Genomic DNA, 21,296 nt, shown 5'->3' with positions numbered 1-21,296 from the left:
TATATTCTAGCCGGACACCTACAGAGTAGTCTCTATGTAGGTACAGGCAATCCTAGCCATGTGCACATACTTAACCGAAGGCAACCATAATTTCCGAAGGCAACTTATTACACTTTTTCTGAAGACAACCATTTTATCTCTTCCGAGGCAACTCATTAATTCCCAAGGCATCTCATAAATTCTAAAAGGCAACCGGGAATAGGTTCCTACGGTGGGTTTGAAATCCAATTCCAACACTTAATCATAAAAGCCCTCTTTTTCCACAAATCCTTGTTTACCACTCTTTCTCAAATCCCTTCTTAGTTATCTCAAATAAAACACAAATCTTTCAAAACCAAATAAAGTTCCAAGTATGCATTATAATTAATTAAATAATCAAAATCCCCTTTAAAACCGAGATAAAAGCCCAGTTCCATTATTTTGATTCAAATCATTTATAATTCTTTCAAATAGTTCTCAAACTAAATCCGAAATAATAATCCACATATCAAATCATATCTAAGCATTATCCCACACACAAATTATTTCCAAACATTTACTAAAATCAAACTCGAGTGCCAAACCACAGTTGAAACCATATATAATTCATTTTCAACCAAAATCGAATGCTAAAACTTTAACACCACAAATAATTCATTTGAAAAACATTCATAAAAACTGTTTAGAAAGCAAATGTCCACTCACACATGGTCCAAAGCGCATTCAACCCTCCACAGTTTCGTCCGTAACAATTCATAGGGCCAAAGAACCTGGATCGTCGAAAATAGTAACCGGAAGTGGGAGAACGAGCGGCCGAAAGTTTATGAAAAATCTGCCAAAAATCGCCTATTTCGTGGCTGTTTTCAACGACAGCAGCTGCAAATTGAGGCTAGGATTGGTTGGGAAAGGAAGATGGAACTGAGGTTGTTCTAACAGGACCGGTCTCATGGCCGGTGGTGGTCCGTGGTGGAGACGGTGGCTCTTGGAAGCCACGGTTGGGAAGAAAAACGAAGGAGGGGAGGGTGCTGCAAGCGGGGAGAGAGAGAGAGAGAGAGAGAGAGAGAGAGAGAGGGAGAGAGAATGAGTGAGTGAGCGAGAGAGAAAGAAATCAGATTTATTAAACCCAACTTTGAAATAATTACGGTTATGCCATTTATCTTATTTTGATCGTAACTTCTTCGTTACAACTCTGAAATGAGCCCACTACGTGTCTACGGACTCATCTCAGTACGATCTACGTAAAAATCCCAGTCAGTGCCCCCAAAATCCTTCCGAATCAAAAGTGACGAAATTACCCCTACCTCGGGGACAAAATTGTAATTCCACACGTAAATTTAATTTAATTCAAAATTATTGATATTTTTGGGTCGGGATGTTACAAGAAGTGTCACTGTCCTTCCTCCCCCTCCTCTCTTCTCGTCTTTTCCTTTTAGGTTAGTGAATAAGTCCACTGGGGCATTTTGAATAAAAGCCTTTTGTAGTGGTTTCTTCTAAGCCATGGTTAGATTGAAGTTCCCCATCACCCCTTTTAGTCTATGTTCTCAATCAAATCCTACTTCCAAAACCCACTCCTTGACGCCACTCATGTTCTTTAAATTTGATTCTACATCATCTGTGACGAAGGTTGATACAAATCATCCAATTGTTCTTTGGCAAAGTTATTGTTTTCGTTTATTTGTTCGCTCTTATACGCAGGTAGATCGCTAGAAATCATATTTTCCTCATATCTATTCTGAATGAGGTGAGGGTGTGGCCGAGACGGCACTTCTTCAGGTGGTGGTGGTAGAGCTCGTTTAGGCTCATGAGTTGATTTAGGGTTGGTTATGTTGGGTTGGTAAGCTTTGTTTGGGCTTATGGCTAATTGTGGTGATGTGTGCTAGTAGTTTTAGTGCCACTTTTGTATGTGTTAATTTTACTTTTAGCATGTTAGTTTGTTGACCTCTTGGGATTGGTACTTTAGATGTCTTGTTGATGTTTTTTGTTGTACCGTAGAAGTTTATCTATTTAAGTTTCTTTTTGATCAAAAAAAAAAAAAAATTAGAGTTCGTCTTTGTCATGCAAAAGTTGATCCCAATTCTTAGCCCTTCAAGAATTAATGATCTGAACTTGGGGCACGAATTCATGTAAAAAGACAAACATGATTTAGGATTGATATTAAGGTATACTTAGTTAATTTTACATTTTGATTAAAATATTATGGTGTACTTAGATCATAATATATACTCAATTAATTTTATGGTTCGTATAGCAGCACTCTATATTTATATGGCATTTGAAAAATAGATAATAAGAGAAAAGGTCCTCAAAATAAGATGGAAAGCAAAAACATTTTACAAGATGATCATTCTACCTGTATTTGTAGGGTTCACCTTTCTCATGCACAAGTTGATCCAGTTCTTAGCCCTTGAAACAACTGAAGGGCTGATGAAACAACACTTGCCTAAGCAAGAGATAGCTGATTTAACTTCAAAATCAAGAAAAATATAAACATGATGTAATTATCAAATTACTCACAAATCAATCAGTTGCAATAAGGATGAGAAGAAGACAACAGATAGAAACAACCAGACACATTTCATCAGAGCAGAAGGAAATTGAAAAGTGAAGACTTATTCCATTCTTATCCAACGTCCCCGAAGAGACAAGCGGTGCTGGAAGCAAACTCTATATAAAGGGTTCCAAAATAATGTAATCTTCGATATGGGACAGCTAATAGCTTCGGCCACCGCTATTTCTAAAACGATGCGCAAAGTACGTTGTCTTTTATGTGCAACTTAGGCCCAGTTTGGAATTGCTATCACTTTTTAAAAAAAAAAATTGCTTATGCTGTGCTTTGAAAATAATTAGCTGTAAAGTAAAGCAGCTCCATATTTGGTAAACAATATTTTTAAAGTGCTGTTAGTACAAAAAGCAGTGTCAAAACCGTTTGGTAAATTTTAATATAAAATTGTTGTAACTATAAATAATGACTAAAATTGACAGGAACCGATCCAAATTCCGCTTTGAAATTCGAGTCAGACCATGTGCGTATCCGACACCTGGCGAATGTCGGGCACATATAACCTACTTGCCCTTCTACTTACAACTTATTTCAATTTAACCTTGACTCCTACAGAAAATTCGGCAGAGTCTCCCCTGTAATTTGTTCAATTCCCAATTTAACACCTGTCAAAACAAGCATGTATATTTATACAACCAACTGCCAGTACTTAAATATACATGTCAATAGTTCCATTCTCAATCTAGGGCAATATATCAGAGCAAATTCTAATAGTTTACAGATGAGTTAATCCTTTTTCAAAACAACACTTCTGTAACAAGAAAGGCGCGGAAGACAAAATGGCCCGGTGGTGGATTTCCTGTGCACGCTACAGCCTGGGGGCGCAAAACATTCGACAAAATGTGAGTGGACAAAAATAAAGGGTCAGAAAATAACAATAGAATATACTAACCCCCACTGTAACAAATAGTTATGTAAAACTGAATATGTAAACTGCATTTGAATCATACTAAAATCACGGCATTCACGTATTTATATACATATATGCAAATCATATTCAAGATCCATAAAATTTGCATAAAAGCACTGTAATCAATTTAAAACTACTACCTAGGTGTACCCCTGTAATTCCGTCAATTCCTGATATCCGTCAATTCCCCTGGCAGGTCTCGGTGACACAAAGTCAATCCGAGCCGCAAACTGGCAGGATTCAGGGGACCGTAGTCAGCCTGATCCGCAATCCTGGCTTTCACGGTCCGGGCATCCCCGAAACTCGTGAGGCAAATGTCAAGTGCACTGACAAAACTGAAGATAAACTGGATGTCTGTAGACATCATTATATCTGAGGCAACAGATACTGAAAGCAAACTGTTTCTGTACTGGGTACCCACGGTGGTTTAAGAAAATATAAAAATTTCTGAGAAGATATAAAATTTCTGAAAAATCTGATAAATAACTAAATTTTTGTTAAGTGGAACTATGCTGCCATTTTATCTGATATAAATCTCAAACTCTGCTTTCTATAACTCTTTAGTAATTTAACCAGGCAACAGATAAATAAAGATATTTAAATTCAACAAAACATGCTAGGAACAATCATAATCAATAAACTTTCTTCAAGATTAAATAATGGATTTTATTTGCATAAAATCATTTATAAAAGAAAAGTCCACTCACTCCTGGTCTGAGCTAACTAGACCTTCTGAAGGTTCCTCCTGCGGGTCTGCCTGGTCCCGGGTGCCTGGTTAAACCACCATGAATATTTAATTAATAAAACTGCTCAGTATAAGTATTTAAGTAAAACCCTGACCCCCGGCTCCTAGAAGTGCGTGCACTAACTTTAAAGTCATTTTTCTGCCCACTTAAGCATTTCAGATGTTTAGAACTGCCTGAAAAGACCTGAGACTTCATGAAGCGATAAACTTCCATATTGGTCGATACGGAACCCCGTGGGGTCCACGACCTCCGATTACCAATCTGAGAGTTCCTATAGGTTCCTCAAATTTAAATAACTATGTCCTGCAAGTCTGGTCTGAAACGGACGATCGGATTGACCACGATCGTGTAATCGTATAATTTCTAAAACCTAGCCCTAGGGTTCGCGATTTTGGAGTATCCAGGACTCCGATTCACAATCCGTCGAATTCTACACGATTCTGAAATTATCTAGAACAACATATCTGAATTTGAGTACGATCCAACGGCTCAACAGTATTGAACCCGGAAATCGCACAATATGGAAAATCCATTCGAGGCTCAAACGGTATCCAAATTGAGATCCGCGAATTCCTACGCGCTCGTGACAACCTGAGGATCGCAACAAGACACAGTGTCTCTACACTACCTTCGCCCACACGCCGCCGCACCCGCCGGCAGCGATGGGTGTCCAAAGCGATTACACCTCGCTGGAAAAACTTAAAACCACGGCTCCAAACTCCTACCCTAGGTAAAACACCATATTTGGAACCACTTTTGTTCTTGGACCTACCCCAAAAACTGACCGGAAGTGGCCGATCACGGAGGCTGAAAACTGGCCAAAACTTCAAGCTCAAAAATCCAATAGCTACACTGTGAATCGATCAATTCCTACCCAACAGGCAGCTAGAACAGCTCGAGAGGTTCAAAATCCATACCTGGGTCGACGGAAATGGTGGCCGGAGGAGGGAGATCGGCGGCTGTGAAGATCGGGTGACGTCGGCCGCTTCTTCTCCAATTTCCGGCGAAACCGCGGCGGCTGGAGGCGGGAGGTGGCTGGGGTTGGAAGAGGACGTCGCCCCGGTCGTCTTGGTACCTGCCCCGTCCACAGCCGTGGCCGGTGGCCGAAGTTACGAAGGAGAGAAGGCGACGGACGAGGGAGAGAGAGGGAGAGGTCGCGGGAGGGGAGAGAGAGAGAGAGAGAGAGAGAGAGAGAGAGAGAGAGCTGGTTTTATAAATCCTTTTTTGAAATATTTACGATTGTGCCACTGAGACTCTTTTGACCATAACTCTCTCGTTACAACTCCGATTCGGGCCCACTACGTGTCTATGAACTCATTTCACCGTGCTCTACGCAACGGTGTCTGTAGAATTGTCAAATGCCTTCTCGGTCAAAAAGTCAACTTTTTCTTAATAAAATAATTCAAGGGCAAAATTGTCTTTCCTCCAAATAAATTATTCATTAATTATGAATTTTGGGTTTGGGTTATTACAAAAATAGACATGATGTTAAAAGTGTTATGTACTAATCATGTGGTGGTAGTGGTAGTGATGGAGTGGAGGTGGTGATGACGGTGGAGTTGGTGATTGTGGTAGTGGTGGTGGTGGGGATGGCAGCTGTGGAGGTGGTGGTGGTGGTGGTGGTGGTGGTGGTGGTAGTGGCAACATGGTGGTGGTTGTGGTGTTGGTTGTGGATGTGGAGGTTTTGGAGGAGGAGGTGGTTGTGGTGGTAGTGCTGGTGGTGGTGGTGGAGGTGGAAGTGGATGAGGTGGCGGTGGAGGTGGAGGTGGAGGAGGTTGTGGTGGAGGTGGTGGAAGTGGAGGTGAAGGTGGAGGAGGTGGTGGTGGTGGTGGAGGTGGTGGAGGAGGTAGCGGTTGTGGAGGTAGTAGCGAAGGATGAGGAGGAGAAGGATGTGGAAGTGGAGGTGGTGTCATAGTTTAAAATGAATTATGGTATTTGGGGAATTAAAAAAATTCATTAAAGGTTCATCTCTACTTCTTTTGAAAGCAACTTTGAAAAGCAACCCAGAGCCTGCTTTTAAAAGCTGCTATCAAAAGGCCACTGCTTTTAAAATAATCGAGATATTTTATTTTTACCAAACACCTTAAACTGCTTAACTTTAAAGTGAAGCAGGTTTTTGGCGAAAAAAAAAGCGATCCCAAACGAGGCCTTAGAGTTAGAGGTATTTTTAACCAGTTTTAAATGTTTTCTTCTTTTTTTAATCACATATTTTGTACTCTTTTCTCTCATCGAAATTGTGATACGTTGTTTTCGAAGTTTTGATCTTTTTGCTGTTTTCAAGTTTCTCTTTAGATTTCATGAGATCTCTCTTTACTTTCCTTTTTATTTCCATTGAAATTCTATGAAATAATAATATTTGCACAGGGCATTTCTTCTTTTCTTACATAATTCATTACGTTTTCTTGTTTTTATCTTATATAATAATTATTTTTTTCTTTCTAAAAACACTTCTTTATTGCTTCTTTAAGACTGGTTTGGGGGATTTGTTGATTGATGACATTGTAGAGGTTTTTTAGGCCTGAAACATTTGTTTCTCAAACATTTAATTAATGTGAACAAATGAAGCCAAGTACATTACAACAAAAGGTAAGAGAAAGAAAGAAGAATGCATCAGGCTTCCATGCCAACTTTGTTCCTGTGCTCTGCCGGCTTGAACTTATTTGGAATGCACAAGTCCAAATAATTTCAGCTGTTCCCATTCTGCTATTAAGGTTTTGTCAAAGAAGAAAAAAGATCCCAAATGGCAGGTAAAATCGACACCGTTTTGTCGTGGATAGTAGTGAAGGGGCAGAACAAAATAGAGCTATGCTATTCCATAATATTGCTATTTTATTATTGAATCAAAACAAAGAAGGGTTGTCAGTCTGAAATGCAATGAAAATTTTTGCACGAGTGCAAGGATTCTATTCAATTTACGATTGAAACATCTCATAAAGAGACATTAACAGAGGCATATACAAGAACAAAAAACATATGTCCAGCTAAGCAGCAGATCTACCAAAGAGGCAAGTATCCAAACTGATCCAACAAGCTACTTCATCTTTCTAAGCGTGTTCACGTATGTGTAACTGGAAAATCCTACAAACAGTTTGCGGAACCTGCAGATATAAAACGCAAATCTATTCATTTGACTATCTTATTACTTGGATTGCATTTGGTTGATGAAAGCTGAAGAAGATTCACAAGTAAAATAAAGGAAGAAAATAGGAAAACGTAGGTTGAGATGTCACAGTACCAAACCCATTGGCTTGAATGTTGTGCCATTGCCCGGAAGCTCTTTCTAGGCTGCTCATTCAACAAGCAATGCAGCAATTCATGTGAGCATTGCATGGGATATAAACTGGACAGCCATATATCCACTGGACCGCTATACTTGCGGAATACGTTGGTACTAACCTGAGAAAAATAAATAGGGCAGCAAAAGAAAAGTTAAAATCACTGGTTTAACAGCAAATATGCTTGATAGGTGCTACTGTATTAACTAGCATTAGAGTAAAGGATGCAATATGTAAAGTTATCATCCCATCCAATAAAACATATAACCAAAACAAGACATTATTGTATAAAAACTTAGGTGACATATGAGAACAAATCAGAATTTCAAGATACTTGCTGATTATAGACAGTATAAAGAACTTGTCAATCATTAGAATTGGGCAGAATCAAATTGATGCCATAGATTTCAAATGAAAGAAATAAGAAATCTAATGAAGAGAGAACATACAAGTTCCCAAGCTTCAATTTTCCTTTGTGATGATGCATGTAAGAGCTTCCTGCTTACAGTACAACACAAATAAACATTAAATATAAATAGACTTTGCCAAACTTTAGCGTGCCAATGCCATAGTAAACAGATAAAACCACAAATTGGCCATCCTGAAAATGTACATGCACCAAAATGGGAAAGACAATAGGTACTTTCAAATTCATTCAAGGCAGGCAGATCAGTATCATATTCTATGCAGTCACAGTAGTGTGCAAATTTGCAGGATAAGTCTCATCACTGGACTACTCTCTTAAATATTGCACAACAGACCTAGGTGGAAAACCTTTTTTATTGAGAAACTTCAGTTTGGGCTGATTGTATATGCACCAAACCAGGCTAAATAATATCTCACAGCCAAAAGAAGAGGCTTAATCCTTTCAATTAATTACCTTTGGAAATACAAAAAACAGAAAATATGATTAAAATTCAGAGTGAGTTTAAGATGCTTCAACTAGTTCTCATAATCTATGTATTCATAATTACTAGATAACCTGATCGTTTCCTCTCTTTTTTTTTCTTTTTTTTGCAACCTTAACAGTTAGCATTAAACCAAATAAGTCCAGTATATTGGTAGTAAATAAAGGTCAACAGTAATATGAAAACATAATAGCCAACTGAATATCATAGATAAACCTCCAAATCTTAATTAAACCAAGTTAATAAAATATGGAAAATTTACTCATAGTTTCTACCAACCAAATAATGGTACCATGTTTAAAAAAATCAAAACAGCTACTTCCAACTCTCCTACTTTCTTTCTAGGCATGTAAGAAGTCAAAATTAACTGGCAAATATCTAAGGTTTAAAAGATAAAGGGTAGAAAAACTGACCGGCAAGAGAATATATTCATGTGACATGAAGAGTCGTCAAAAGTATTATTATTATTATTATTTTTTTTTTTTTGTAACATTTATTTCCATGCCATAAATATCTAACATATGTAGGCATTTATAAAACAGGAATTTCCTTCCAATTTTAAAAATATTGATAAAATGTGATTGAAAAATGGAGCTCAACTTACATTACCCCATAATGCACGTCACGGTGGTTACAATGGCCCGAAACTCCATAATTGTCAAAAGTAATTATCTGATAAAGCTCATGTGAAATTGATGTTAGAAGTGGGAGATAAGATTGAACCATAAGAGCAGGCATTACTTTATACAAAACCAGTAATCCATCAAATGATGCTTATCACATCAAAACAAAAAAACAACATAAGTAGTAATAAATTTCAGTAGTCCAGAAACTACAATAGCAGGTGAAGGTATAAAGCAAACTATTAGGTCTGAAGGATTATCTTACCAAATCAATACCATAACTATTAATTTCCTCTTCAATAATCATTGCCAATATGTTATGGTCCCAAACTTTTCCAAAACCATCCTAAAGATTGAGGAATGTGTTATAAATGCCTCAAGAGACTATCAGGAATTATACTAATTCAATAGTTGAGTAGAACCTGGAGATCTGGATGGTCCAGAACCTTCACTTGTTGATGTGGAACCTGCATATCCAATTTCACATGTTATGAAGTCTAAATGAATGTTCTGGTGAAAATACATCACAATGTGTCATAGATAACAAAAGAACATAAGTTCTGCAAGCAACAACACTTAATAGAATTTTCAGAATTGGATAAAATAAAGTTAACAACACTAAAATCACTTTAGTACTGGACCCCCACGCATGTGTAGATGCTTAAATTTTGGGTCACAACATTAAACAAAGTGAATTTTAAAGCCTCAACTCTTTTGTTCCAGATTGCATATCACCTTGAGGATTGCAGAAGCCTGGTAGAGCTCTTCTTTTCTGGTAATTCCTTTACCATCTGCATCACCTGCACAACAGACAAAACTGAATTCATTAAAAAAAAAATACTAGGAAGTTATAAGGGCAAGGATTAACAATTTACGAGACATAATTCAATCTGTAACACCAACACTACTCTTAAGGAAGTTACATAACAATAAGTTACAATAAGTAGTGTAAAGGCTGAAACTACTGTGACACAGTTGGATGTGAAACCAACAGAAAGATCTGGAGGGAAATTCTTATCCCATCCCAAGCATGGGCATGCCGTTATTCTAGATACATTAATGGATGGAGAAACAACCCTTGTATAAATTGGTACTTGACTGCATTCTAAGTGTAAGGGTGACCATAAGTCTATAATACACATACTTATTATATGTTTACTTAGTTTATTAGTAACCTTTACTAAAAAATTTATACATCCATGTTAGGTAAACACAACCCATGTATCAGTTATTAATATCAATTATTTTATTTTATTTTTCATCAGGCTTCATTATCCCTAAAAAATTTCAAAGCAGTTAAGAAAAGATTGTTAAAATAAGACAAATGTCAAAACCAATTTAATGGAGTTAAATAGTTTTCATAACAAATGAGGACCTCAGCCTTACTGTGTATATCTACAAGTTTGTCTGTTGTCATATATCTAAAAGACCTCTATTTATAGTTTAGTGTTGTGCTTACGTAAAATGATCCATCCTACTTCAAGGGAATGTTAAGAGAAACAGTCTGTCCACCACATTCCAAATTTGTGAACAAGTTTATGGTATAAGCTACATGGAGATTAATAAACGAAAAAAGGGAAAAGATTAACAAACCAAAGTTGTATATAGATGAGAGTGTGTTACCAATTGACAAGCAAAGAATGTGAATATTATGCCCTCTCATGGTGAGATAGTTTATGGTTGGAGTAAAGAACCTGCAGAAATGCAATGGAAGGTTTGAACACAACATAAATACAGAACCTCGATGTATCATATTATACCATTTGGCCAAAAAGAAACAGACCTCGTCATCAAACATAAAACTCAACAGTCACACAGGGGGACAACTATTCAAACAAATGAAAGTATGCCATGAGACAATCAGTAAGTAAAGATTCCAACACCCACATTTCCTTTTTGGGCCACTTAGTCTTGTTAATTATCATGGAACAATATTGAAGTAAATTCAAACATCAACATAGAAGGGCTCAGAGGGGAACTGATATTTATGCGACCAGGATAAATTCTGCCTCATACCCATCCAACATTCGAGAAGCACCAACGCAAACTAACAGCTCAAAAACTCGTCTGAAATTGGCTACAACTGAAGCCATTATTAGAGCCAAAGAAATGATAATCAATTTTTTACAGTTATGCTTACATGGACTCATCATCTGGGTGGGCAACAACCAGCAAAACATTTCTCTTGTTGACACTGCCACCTGATTCAATAAATACAGTGTACTTAACCAGTATGCACAAAAAGAATGCGGCAAAATAAGCAAGCTCGGGCAGAGTGGCAGACTACCTACCATCTTTCAAATTATTCAAGAAAGTACCCTTCGGAGGTGAATATGAGCCATGCAGAATTTTGCATAAAGAAGCTACCCATAGTACAATCACAGAAGAAATAATCAAGAACCATGCCATATGGCATGCACCTGCAGACAATGATAAATTGATAATCAATTCATCAAGTCAAACAACCTCCAAACTCAAGAATGGAACAAACCCAGTAAACCAAAAGGAAAAGAAAAGAAAAACTTGGACACAATTCATTGTTTTGTCCTGCAACATATTCGGTAGACACAATGCTAAAAGATGCGTCATATACTTTTTAAGTAAAAATTAAACATTCACTTACAACTAACCAAACACATAGTGTATGATAGGTTCAAGAAAGACTCAGAAATTAATAGCACGGAGAAACCCCACAAAGCCATAATGGCTCTCCAATCAATAAAATGAAACATAAATGATACTGAAAAGAATAACAAGACAAATTGGAAACTTAGGCTGCGTTTGCTTCATGATCCATATTTTCCTATTCAAAAACTTTGTATTCTTACGTTTTGAACAATCTGAATTTTTTTTTTACTGTATCTGAACATTGTTTCCGAAGTTTAAAAGACTATGAAAGCATATTTGGTTTGCATTGAATCTCACTCAAACCTTTCATCAAACATCATCTAGGCAAAACTTTTGCCCAAACCACTGACTGCTCCTCAACAGTTGAATGCGAATAAAAGAAAACGATAAAGAAGAGGACAAGGAACGGAGGAGTTAAGTGGAGGAGCCTTTACCTGGATTAGTAGTCTCTTTCTGTTTTGCCGGAAAAAAATTCCCAGAAAGTTTTAAGCTTGACGACTCTTCTTAACATGAAAAAAAGAAGCCAATATATATAATAGACTTGGCAAAGAAAAATAAAAACAAAAAACCAGACACCACGTGTCGAAAACCCACATGCCCGGAGCATCATCGTCTCCTCAGACCCTTCTGCCTTGACAGTTTCACAGTTCCTTTAACAGACAAAACACCAAAAACCCTAAACAGTCAACCATTCCCTACAGGCAAGACCACAGAATTAAACCATGGACCAACAACATCAACTGCTCCTTGCTCAACAACAACAGCTGCTTTATCAACAGTTCCAAGCTCTTCAACAACAAGAAGGTTTTATTGCATACCAATCAAACCAATCTTTCTGCTTTCGTTTTCAACACCCACAACAACAGCAATACCACCAGCAGCAACAAGGTTATTACCAATCGAACTATGCCAATGTCTACCACCACCAGCAGCAGCTGCTGCAGCAACAACAACCTGTCCGACTTTCTCAATCACGACTAGTCCAGGCACCTGGGATTCCGGTACTTCCAGGGCTGGACCCCACCGCGGCTGTGCTGTCTCGACTGGCGCAATTTTCAGGGTCCAGAGTGGGAGCAGTGGCAGAGAGGCCTTTGTATCAACCGGTACAATGTTTTGCTTTTGATTGATTGGACTGGTGGCATTGTCATCGAATTGCTTTTGATTGTTTGTTTTATGTATATGCTTGACAAAAATGAGTTGGGTTTTTTCGGCTTCACTTATCTGATCCATTTTTGTATTTGGAACCCCATTATATGCATAAACATATATATACATATGCAAGGTACAAACCAGGAAGGACAATCCTTTGCATGAAATGGTTGGTTCTTCTGTCCTTCTATTTCTCTGGTGGTTTAAACCAGGAAGGACAAAGATTTTATGATCATGGAGACTTGGAAATAAGTAGTAAGGGAAGGATATCTTTTGGACTTTCTGGTTAAGTAAAATACCCTTTCCTTATATGTTCAAATTTTACATATTCAATATTAAAGAAACTCCTATCAGTACTTGAGGAAAGGGGGTTGTAATTATCAGGACATGATTTACATTAACAACATGTTCTGGAATCAAACACTAGGGGTTAATCCTTTTCAAAATTTTGAGATGTATTTTCAATATTTTTGTTTACTTGCTTTGAAACACAGCTCATTGTGTTTGGTTTGGGAGCTCGGATGACAAGACACTAATGAACTATGTGACGCTAGATGACCATAATGTAGTTGCTTCTGCAAACTCAACGATGTATTATTTACTCCTGTCACCATCCTCTTCCAAATCTCTTTCGAGTTCTATGGTTGAAACAATTAAATACTTGTAAGTCTTGTAGAGAATCTTTATAAACTGAAAATAGGTGCAGATACATGAACCAAAGGAGGATTTGTTTGATGTTTGGGTGATCTGAACTATTCTAACTTCTTTTCTTGCTCAAATATGCAAAATTAAGCCACTGGAGATGGTGCAGGTGCTACCCCTATTAATTTAAATGACCTGCAACTTTGTATGCAGAGTGAAGAATTTCGCCACTCAATTCACATAATGATATGTAGGAAACTTTTGTGCAAAGAGAACATGGCAGATTTGTTGGTTTGTTTTAGACTATATGTTCGATTGGCTTCCTGAATTTTGTTTGTCTGTTTCCAGTTGATTAAGTTTTTAAGTTCATCTAGATGTTTTGTAAAATTCTCTGGTGGGTATCTACTACTCAATGTTGCCAGATTATCATTTTTGTCTCACTGTACTTTTTCTGAAATCCCTTATGTTGGTTTTGGGTATATGTATTATGAGCAGAAGGTAGAAGCAAATTTATGGTTTTGATGTCATCTGACTTCCTTTGAAGTTGAGGCTGTTTTTGCTATGTATCTTGCTCATTTCTGAAGGTTTGGAGCGATGTATTGGCTAATGTATTTGGTGCTCTAAGTCACAAAAGGTCCTTTCTGATTGCAAACCCTGTGGGTCAGTTTGAAATATTGATATTCTAAGTTACATAGGGTTTTTAAGATTGCAAACATCATTGCTCTTTTTCATTTGGCTTGTATCCAGCTTTCTACATTCTTATTCTTTCAAGATTTAATTTTTCAGGTTGGTCAGCCTCCATACAGTAGTGGTGGTGAAAGGGGTGGTGAGCCATTCAAAGGACACCAAGGAAATTTTGGCTACAACCACCTTAGACCCAGTGGAGCTGGCCCATCTTTCATTGGAAGACCACAGGGTTGTGGTAGTGGTGGCCCTAAGCATTTCTCACAACATGGTTTCCCTTCAACATCTTCGCATCCAGAATCTTCAGTTGCTCCAGCAACACTTCCACCTGAGAAATCAGAATCAGCGTCAGCACTTAAATCAGAAGTTCCAAACAAAACTAAAGTTCGGAACAACCAGAGTCCCCAGGTTGCTTGGTGTGAAATTTGTAAGGCCGCGTGCAATAGTTTGGAAATTCTTGAGAATCACAAGAATGGACAGCGACATAAGAAGAACATGAAGAAGATGGAAAAGATGAAAAATGCTATCAGATCAGGGGATGAATTACAGGGCCAACAGAATCGCACATCTAATTCAAATCTGGAAGTGTCTCATTTGACTCAGGGTGCACAGGATGGTGAACAGAACAAACCAACAGAAAATTTACCCACTGAAGCTGTTAACCATGTAAAATCTGCGGAAACTGAACAGCAAAATAATATCCCGGGGCAGCAGCATGGTCCAAAGCGCAAGAAGAAGCACAAGATTACTTCTGAAACTGAAACTAAGAAGATTGTTATTCCGCTAATCTGTGATATATGCAACGTCAAGTGTGATAGGCAGGGGATTTTTGACCACCATCTTTCTGGAAAGAAGCATGTTGCTAACTTCAAAAGATTTAAAAGTAGCGAAGCTATATGTGGGCCAGTCGGGCTTCAAGCTCTTTACCCCCCTAACCCAATTGCTCAGACTATTTTCCATCCCCAAGAAGGGAAATACATGCCTCCCCATGTGTACCAAGAAGTGCCGGTGGGAACAAGTTCAAGTCCCTAATTTCAAGAAAATCCTGCGATCGGAGGGTCAGAAGCCTTGCCTGAATTGTGGAAACAATAATACTGTTACAATGGCTATGGAAACCACAGAGAAGTCTGTCACAGAAGAACCGAACATCAGGCAAGCAGCTACTATCGAGGCTAATTGTGTGACTGGTGTTTCAGAGACTAAAGATCAGGGGCCAAATCCTCTATCACATGACAATTTTAGAAGCTGACTCTGGTCCAACTTTGTAAACGAATGAAGCAATATAGCCTAAATAGCAGTACTACTTGCCATGTACGTGGAATTTCTTTTGAATTTTACCCCATTGAAAATTTTCTCCTATGGAAGTTAAGTTTAGCTTAAATCTAAATATCTATCAGCATTCTTTGCTTTTCAGTAAGCAGCTCAGCAGTCTCCAGTTAGGAAGTTGAGTTTAGTTTTTTAAACTGGCTGGAAAGCCAGAGGCATTGTTTGTATAAAAGAAGGAACCATCTGTAATGAATAGAGTCATTGAGGAAATGAAATTTACAATGAGATTTTCTTTGAAAGTATTTGCCGGTACATCTATTCTAAGCCCTACCTAGGTGAGCAGATAAGAGGTTATAGTTTCTCTATTACCCTTAAATTTTGAATCTTAAAACTAAATAATTTTACTTTATAAGGAATTAGTTGATATTGGACTCAACAAACAATGCTGGCTCTAAGATATTAGCGCTCTCAGATGTGAATTATACAACAAAAAAATCCAAACCACTATACATACATATAAGGGAAATAATTGGCTTGTTACATGAAAGGAATCAGTCATCTATACCTCCAAATTAGAATTTGACAAATGAATGAAAGCTTTACTTTTTGTGTTTTCAATAAGTTACTTTTATATACGTGTCAAACTATAACTCACAGGTAAGAAAGAATGTGACTCATTCTAGGTGAATAGTCAAGAATATATATATATATATATATATATATGGTGAATATCAAGAATATATATATATATATATAATATGTGTGTGTGTGTGTCTGTGTGTCTGTGTGTCTGTGTGGTTTACTCGGATTCAAGTGATATTTTATAGAGATTATCTTTGAATGAATATCTATCAAATAGAAGGTTCAAATTAGAAAAATACCATTTGGGGTGTGCCCTATAAGGATGTCCCTCAAATAATTTTTGGGTCAAATACGATATACATCATTGGTAGTATTGTGCGTTAAACATTTTATCAATATTTCTTATGCATTCAATTGAGTAAGGTTATAGAGCTCAAGCAGTTGGGCCCTTGTTATCCCACTTTCTTCTCTCACACGCACATAAGGAGTGCAATTTATCTACTAAAATTGGGTGTGCAAGCCAACGAGTCTAATTTAGTGGAAAAAAAGACTTGCATATCAGATGTCTCAAGTTCGAATTCCACGGCATCATAATTGTGTGTGAGAGAAATACCTATCTTTTGTAACTTTAGACTATGACTTGTACTCAAAAAATAAATAAAATAAAAAAATAAAAAAAAGATAGGTGTGCAATTTATCTAGTAAAAAAAGAGAGAAAGAATTGGCAAGAAAGAGAAGAAAAATATCTTTAGAGTTGAAAGCTCAAGACCTTGGGCCCAAATCCAGTCCATATAGATTGACCGCCCCATTCGTCATTTTTGCAGCTTTGCTTTTTCTCAATCCCTGCATCAATCCCGTACTTCGTCCATAATTCCTTTCCAATCCCCACCCAAACGCTAAGCAGTTGAGACTTTACACAGAGTTGAGAGAGAGAGCTTCAAGTTTCATCCATGGCTGACCACTCTGATGATTTAGACGAACTCCTCGATAGTACGTATTAGATACAAGAAGCTTTGCTTTCTCTCTCTCTCTCTCTCTCTCTCTCTCTCTCTCTCTAAATTTTGTAATTTTGTCTTTGAATTGATTTTCAGGTGCCTTAGATGACTTCCAGAATCTCAACCTCAACAAACCCTCCCTTCATAGGTTTCTCTCCCTCTCCCTCTCCCTCTCCCTCTCTCTCTCTCTCTCTCTCTCTCTCTCTCTCTCTCTCTCAAAAGCTTCAAGCTTTACTTTGTAAATTCTCATGCGGGTGTTTGTTTCTTCAAAATTCTCAGTTTGTATTTGTGTTCAAAACGTTATTTTCTTCGTTCCGAAGGCAGTTTGTAATTCTTCAAAATTGTTTGTCTAGAATTGTGTATGAAAGTAACCAAGGACAATTTTTCATTCAACATTTGGTTTTCAATATAGAAAGGAAAGGAATCACATCATGGGTGTTTGTATTTTGCTTTTGCCCAAGTTGCTCAACAGCATTTTCAACTGAATGAAATTATTGTTATAAGTATAACCCATGAAGAAAATGGTGAAATAAAGCGTTAGGCTTGTATAATGAATTATGTATTTGTAGTAAATATCAGTATGCTTAATGGAACTATGTGAAACTTCTGCGCCAAGTTGAGTATTTACATTCTTTTTCTTGTCATAGAAGTAAAGAATCTACAGAGAACAAGCAAGAACCACCTTCCTTGCCTGCTGGGGTTCAAGGACTTGGCATGGGATTACCTGAAATAAGAACAAAGAAAAAGGGAAAACAAAAGGTTTCAGAGGAATCCCATGTTACTGAGGCTCTTGATAAGCTCAGAGAGCAGACTAGAGAGGCTGTTAAGGGACTGGAATCTGTGACCAGTACGAAACCTGGCGGAGAGGATTTGGGTAAGGATGTGGAAGATTGGGTCAAGCAGTTCGAGGAACTTGCTGGGTCTCAGGTAATTTGCTTTTCATTTACTTTTTTCTTTGAATTGCCTTTTTTTTTTTTTTTTTTTTTTTTTTTTTTTTTTTTTTGGGATTTGATCAATCTAGCTGTTTGGTTGAGTTTTATGCAATTTGAGCTGTTATTGGTTAGTGACTTGTAATCGACACAATTTTATAGTTGTGAATTCGATACATGGGTATTTAGATTAAGGTTGGTGTTTGATAGAATTTAGAACATGGAACTTATCCTCCTCTGTACCTGAAATTTGTTTTACTAACTGAAATTTTCATTGCAATGCTTGTGTCTAATATGATCCCTGTGTTCTGATTTCAAGTATATTGCTATTGAGAACAACTATCTATTGCTTGCTGAGTATCACTCGTTCTGACAATATTGTTTACTAAGAATTGGAATTCTGGGTTGATATAGGCTAATGGTAAATCATATTGGATCAATTTTCTGACAAAGTACATACTAAAACTTTAGCTTTATGTTTGATACGGTAATAGCAATCATATTGATGTTCATAGTTTTAATGATAAACTAAATCCTAAGCTTTTTGGTTGTGACCTGGACCCATAGTTTGAGCGGTATCAAATATCTAAGAGTCACAAAGTTGGATTTTCCAAGACGAAGTTGGTGTGCCAAACTAAACTCTTTGGGAGTATTACCTTGAAAAACAAATTGATATAGCACAGAACCAATCTCCATTGAAGTGAGTTGAAAGAAAGGTTGAAATAGAAATGTAATGTTAACCATTTTGCGAGTGCTTTCTGGACTACCACTAGTCTCTTTGTAAGGGAATATGTTGGTCGTTGAATACATTGACAAGTTTGAGGAATTCATGTTCAGATTAAGTGAAACCAAGGACCCACTGATAACCCTTATTTTTTTTATCTCTTTTATGTGTCCATCACCTTCAATAGTCCCCATGTTTCAAGGACCCACTGATAACCCCTGCCTAGAGCAACAACACTTATTACCTTTGAACATGGGGACTATGAGCTAAATATTGTACCTACTAAATTTTCTCCATCCATAAAACTCAAGAAAACAGCTAGCACTTTCCTAAAACGCATTGAAGGTGATGAATCCCTTCTTAGTCTAGCTCCTAACTTGATCGGGTCAAGCTCCTTTCAGAGGGAGAAGAATGATCAATTCAGAAACTTGATTAGAAAATAAATACCCTTTTTGGAAGCTATGTCTAGGACCTACTGGTGTGTTTGCTTCTTTTTAGGGTTGGGATGAAGAGAGGATGTATCGGTGTGTAATTTCTGAATAGCTTTCCCTGATATGAAATTTAATTGTTTTCTGCATGTCGTGAAAAAAAATATCGTCTAATTCATGTTTAGTATTCGAGGTGCTAACCATCAAAATAACTATGAGGCTTGCTTACTGTAGCAGAAGTTTAACCTTTATCTTAAGTTTTTGGTACCATTGTGAGAAGGATGAGACAAAGCAGGATCTATTGGTTGGCTGTACGCTTGGTTACAAGGGTCCTAGTATTGACATATCATACTTTACATGGTAGGCAACATGAGTGGTGGTAATAGATATTTCATTTACTTGTGCCATATGTTCTCCATATACAAAATCTTTCATTTACTGTTTCATCATATGCATTGCTTGGTAATCTACTAATTGCTTAGGCACTCGGTCAGTGGCTTCTACAGTTTATTTGGAGGAAGTATATTTAGAAGTTTTGGTCATCATTTCAACAAAACAATAGCTAATTTCAAGATTTATCTACCGAATGAGACACCAAACTAAAATTGAATGTGGATAAGTATGTTTCTGGAATGCATATGCCTTGTGCTTTTTAGACTGTTTCATTTTCTTTATATAATAGCATAGTAGACCTATATTCAATGTCTTCATATATTTTTCTTTCTTGTACTTTCCTTCTCTTCCTCCAAAAATTTTAGTTCACGTAACTTGTATTTGAGTGTACAATGTTTTGTCTTTTGAATTCTGCAAAATTTGTGCCAGTTTGGGTTTTAAAACCCGTGTCATGTTAATAAGATGAATAAACTCCAACTTCTTTGTATACATCCTTTTGGTGGTGTTAGGATTTGGCTATAATGGCATGCTTTAGCTACTACATGTTCTGCTTCTTTCGTAAATATGCACTACCTTCATGTTCCTACTTGATGCTTTGCCAAATTGGTGTACAACCTGTTAATAAAAGCTGTAATATCTTGTTATTGTTAATTTTCCCCTTATTTTTGTGTAGGACATGGAATCTATTGTTGAGACCATGATGCAGCAGCTTTTGTCTAAGGATATTCTTCATGAACCGATGAAGGAAATTGGAGAAAGATATCCAAAGTGGTTGAAAGAGCATGAAGCGAGTTTGAGTAAAGAAGAACATGAACGTTATTTTCACCAGTACGAACTCATAAAAGATCTTAATGAAGTCTACGAAAAGGATTCTGGAAACTTCACCCGGATTTTTGAGCTCATGCAGAAAATGCAAGAATGCGGCCAACCACCTAATGATATTGTGCAGGAGCTAGCTCCTGATTTTGACCTAGCTAGTCTTGGACAACTGTAAGTCTTAATTATGAAAATCTGAACGGTTAGTTTGTCTGCAACTTTTAAAGCACTCACACGTCTTAAGTTCGCTGATGATCACATTTGCCATTTTAATATTTTCTGTATGTGAATACTGTTGTTCTTAGATGTTATTTATTTGTGAGGACAACTGCTGAGGGAATCTCATCAGGAAAATGGTCAATGAACCCATTTATATTGTTCTTCAGTGTTATTCAGATTGAGAGTTTTATACTATCTATTAAAGGAAATTTATGTACCAAGTCTAGAAGGTAGGCTCTTCCTTAAAGCTGTGAGAACTTGAATCTGTACTACAGCTGAGACTCCCATTTAAATGGAACATTCAGTTTGGAGCGACGATAATTTACGCTATTTATCACATCGAAGTTTAACATGACTTGTGTTACCACAAGAAAATCAGATAGATTTCTTCTTGGCTGAGAAATACTAACTCAGTATAACATGCTTTCTCTGTGGCACCATCAATTTGCAGAAATCGTTTAGAACTTTGGTCAGCTCTATCAACTGACCCACGATGCTTTCCTTTGCAGGTCTCCAGAGATGCTAGAGTCTCAGACAAATTGTTGTATAATGTGAGAGCAACCGTCTTTCCTCCGTGCTAATTTCATATCCCCATAGCTGTTATCCCCCTGGGCGCACACAGATGTTTGTTTATCAAAACTTGTGAAAATAAATTGGTTATTGCCTGAATTGCATGCAGTTTTATTATTTCAGATTCTTATGATTGTTTTAGCTGCCCAGTTTCAGAGCAAGGTTTTGAGACACGTAAAGCTTGTATAAAATTTGGGGGTTATATGGTAAGGAAAATTTCTTAGATTTGTTTGTTGGCGAGCCAATGATCGTTTGGTCTAGTAGCATGCA

At 37.2% G+C, this 21,296-nt stretch overlaps 3 protein-coding genes across 7 annotated transcripts; 2 read left to right on the top strand and 1 right to left on the bottom strand.

The window, feature by feature from the left end:
- Nucleotides 1–7,065: 7,065 nt before the first annotated feature.
- On the bottom strand, nt 7,066–12,181 carry LOC117627928 (N-acetylglucosaminyl-phosphatidylinositol de-N-acetylase). 2 transcript variants are annotated; one of them, XM_034360246.1, is made up of 11 exons: nt 12,064–12,181; nt 11,293–11,421; nt 11,142–11,202; nt 10,625–10,695; nt 9,737–9,801; nt 9,424–9,468; nt 9,267–9,347; nt 8,983–9,050; nt 7,920–7,968; nt 7,431–7,591; nt 7,066–7,293 (listed from the first exon to the last, which is right to left on the bottom strand). In XM_034360246.1, exons 2-11 carry the CDS (start codon nt 11,408–11,410, stop codon nt 7,227–7,229), a joined length of 786 nt encoding a protein of 261 aa, XP_034216137.1. In that variant the 5' UTR covers nt 11,411–11,421; nt 12,064–12,181; the 3' UTR covers nt 7,066–7,226. The 2 variants fall into 2 exon arrangements, with proteins under 2 accessions (XP_034216137.1, XP_034216138.1); XM_034360247.1 differs by lacking the exon at nt 9,267–9,347.
- Nucleotides 12,182–12,205: 24 nt separating this feature from the next.
- LOC117627927 lies at nt 12,206–15,669 on the top strand. Of its 3 annotated transcripts, none has more exons than XM_034360245.1 (2): nt 12,206–12,732; nt 14,207–15,669. In XM_034360245.1, exons 1-2 carry the CDS (start codon nt 12,352–12,354, stop codon nt 15,134–15,136), a joined length of 1,311 nt encoding a protein of 436 aa, XP_034216136.1. In that variant the 5' UTR covers nt 12,206–12,351; the 3' UTR covers nt 15,137–15,669. The 3 variants fall into 3 exon arrangements, 1 of the variants encoding a protein (XP_034216136.1); XR_004585857.1 differs by having other exon boundaries at nt 12,628–12,732; nt 13,916–15,669; XR_004585856.1 differs by lacking the exon at nt 12,206–12,732 and adding an exon at nt 12,923–14,054.
- A 988-nt stretch (nt 15,670–16,657) lies between these two features.
- Nucleotides 16,658–21,253, top strand: LOC117627332 (peroxisome biogenesis protein 19-2-like). 2 transcript variants are annotated; one of them, XM_034359375.1, is made up of 5 exons: nt 16,658–16,942; nt 17,044–17,095; nt 17,598–17,874; nt 20,095–20,411; nt 20,966–21,253. In XM_034359375.1, exons 1-5 carry the CDS (start codon nt 16,903–16,905, stop codon nt 21,009–21,011), a joined length of 732 nt encoding a protein of 243 aa, XP_034215266.1. In that variant the 5' UTR covers nt 16,658–16,902; the 3' UTR covers nt 21,012–21,253. The 2 variants fall into 2 exon arrangements, with proteins under 2 accessions (XP_034215266.1, XP_034215265.1); XM_034359374.1 differs by having other exon boundaries at nt 16,664–16,942; nt 17,595–17,874.
- The last annotated feature ends 43 nt before the right edge of the window (nt 21,254–21,296 follow it).

Source organism: Prunus dulcis, chromosome 5 (assembly GCF_902201215.1).
Source record: "Prunus dulcis chromosome 5, ALMONDv2, whole genome shotgun sequence".
Lineage (NCBI taxonomy): Eukaryota > Viridiplantae > Streptophyta > Magnoliopsida > Rosales > Rosaceae > Prunus > Prunus dulcis.
This window is presented reverse-complemented; position numbering and strand designations above follow the sequence as displayed.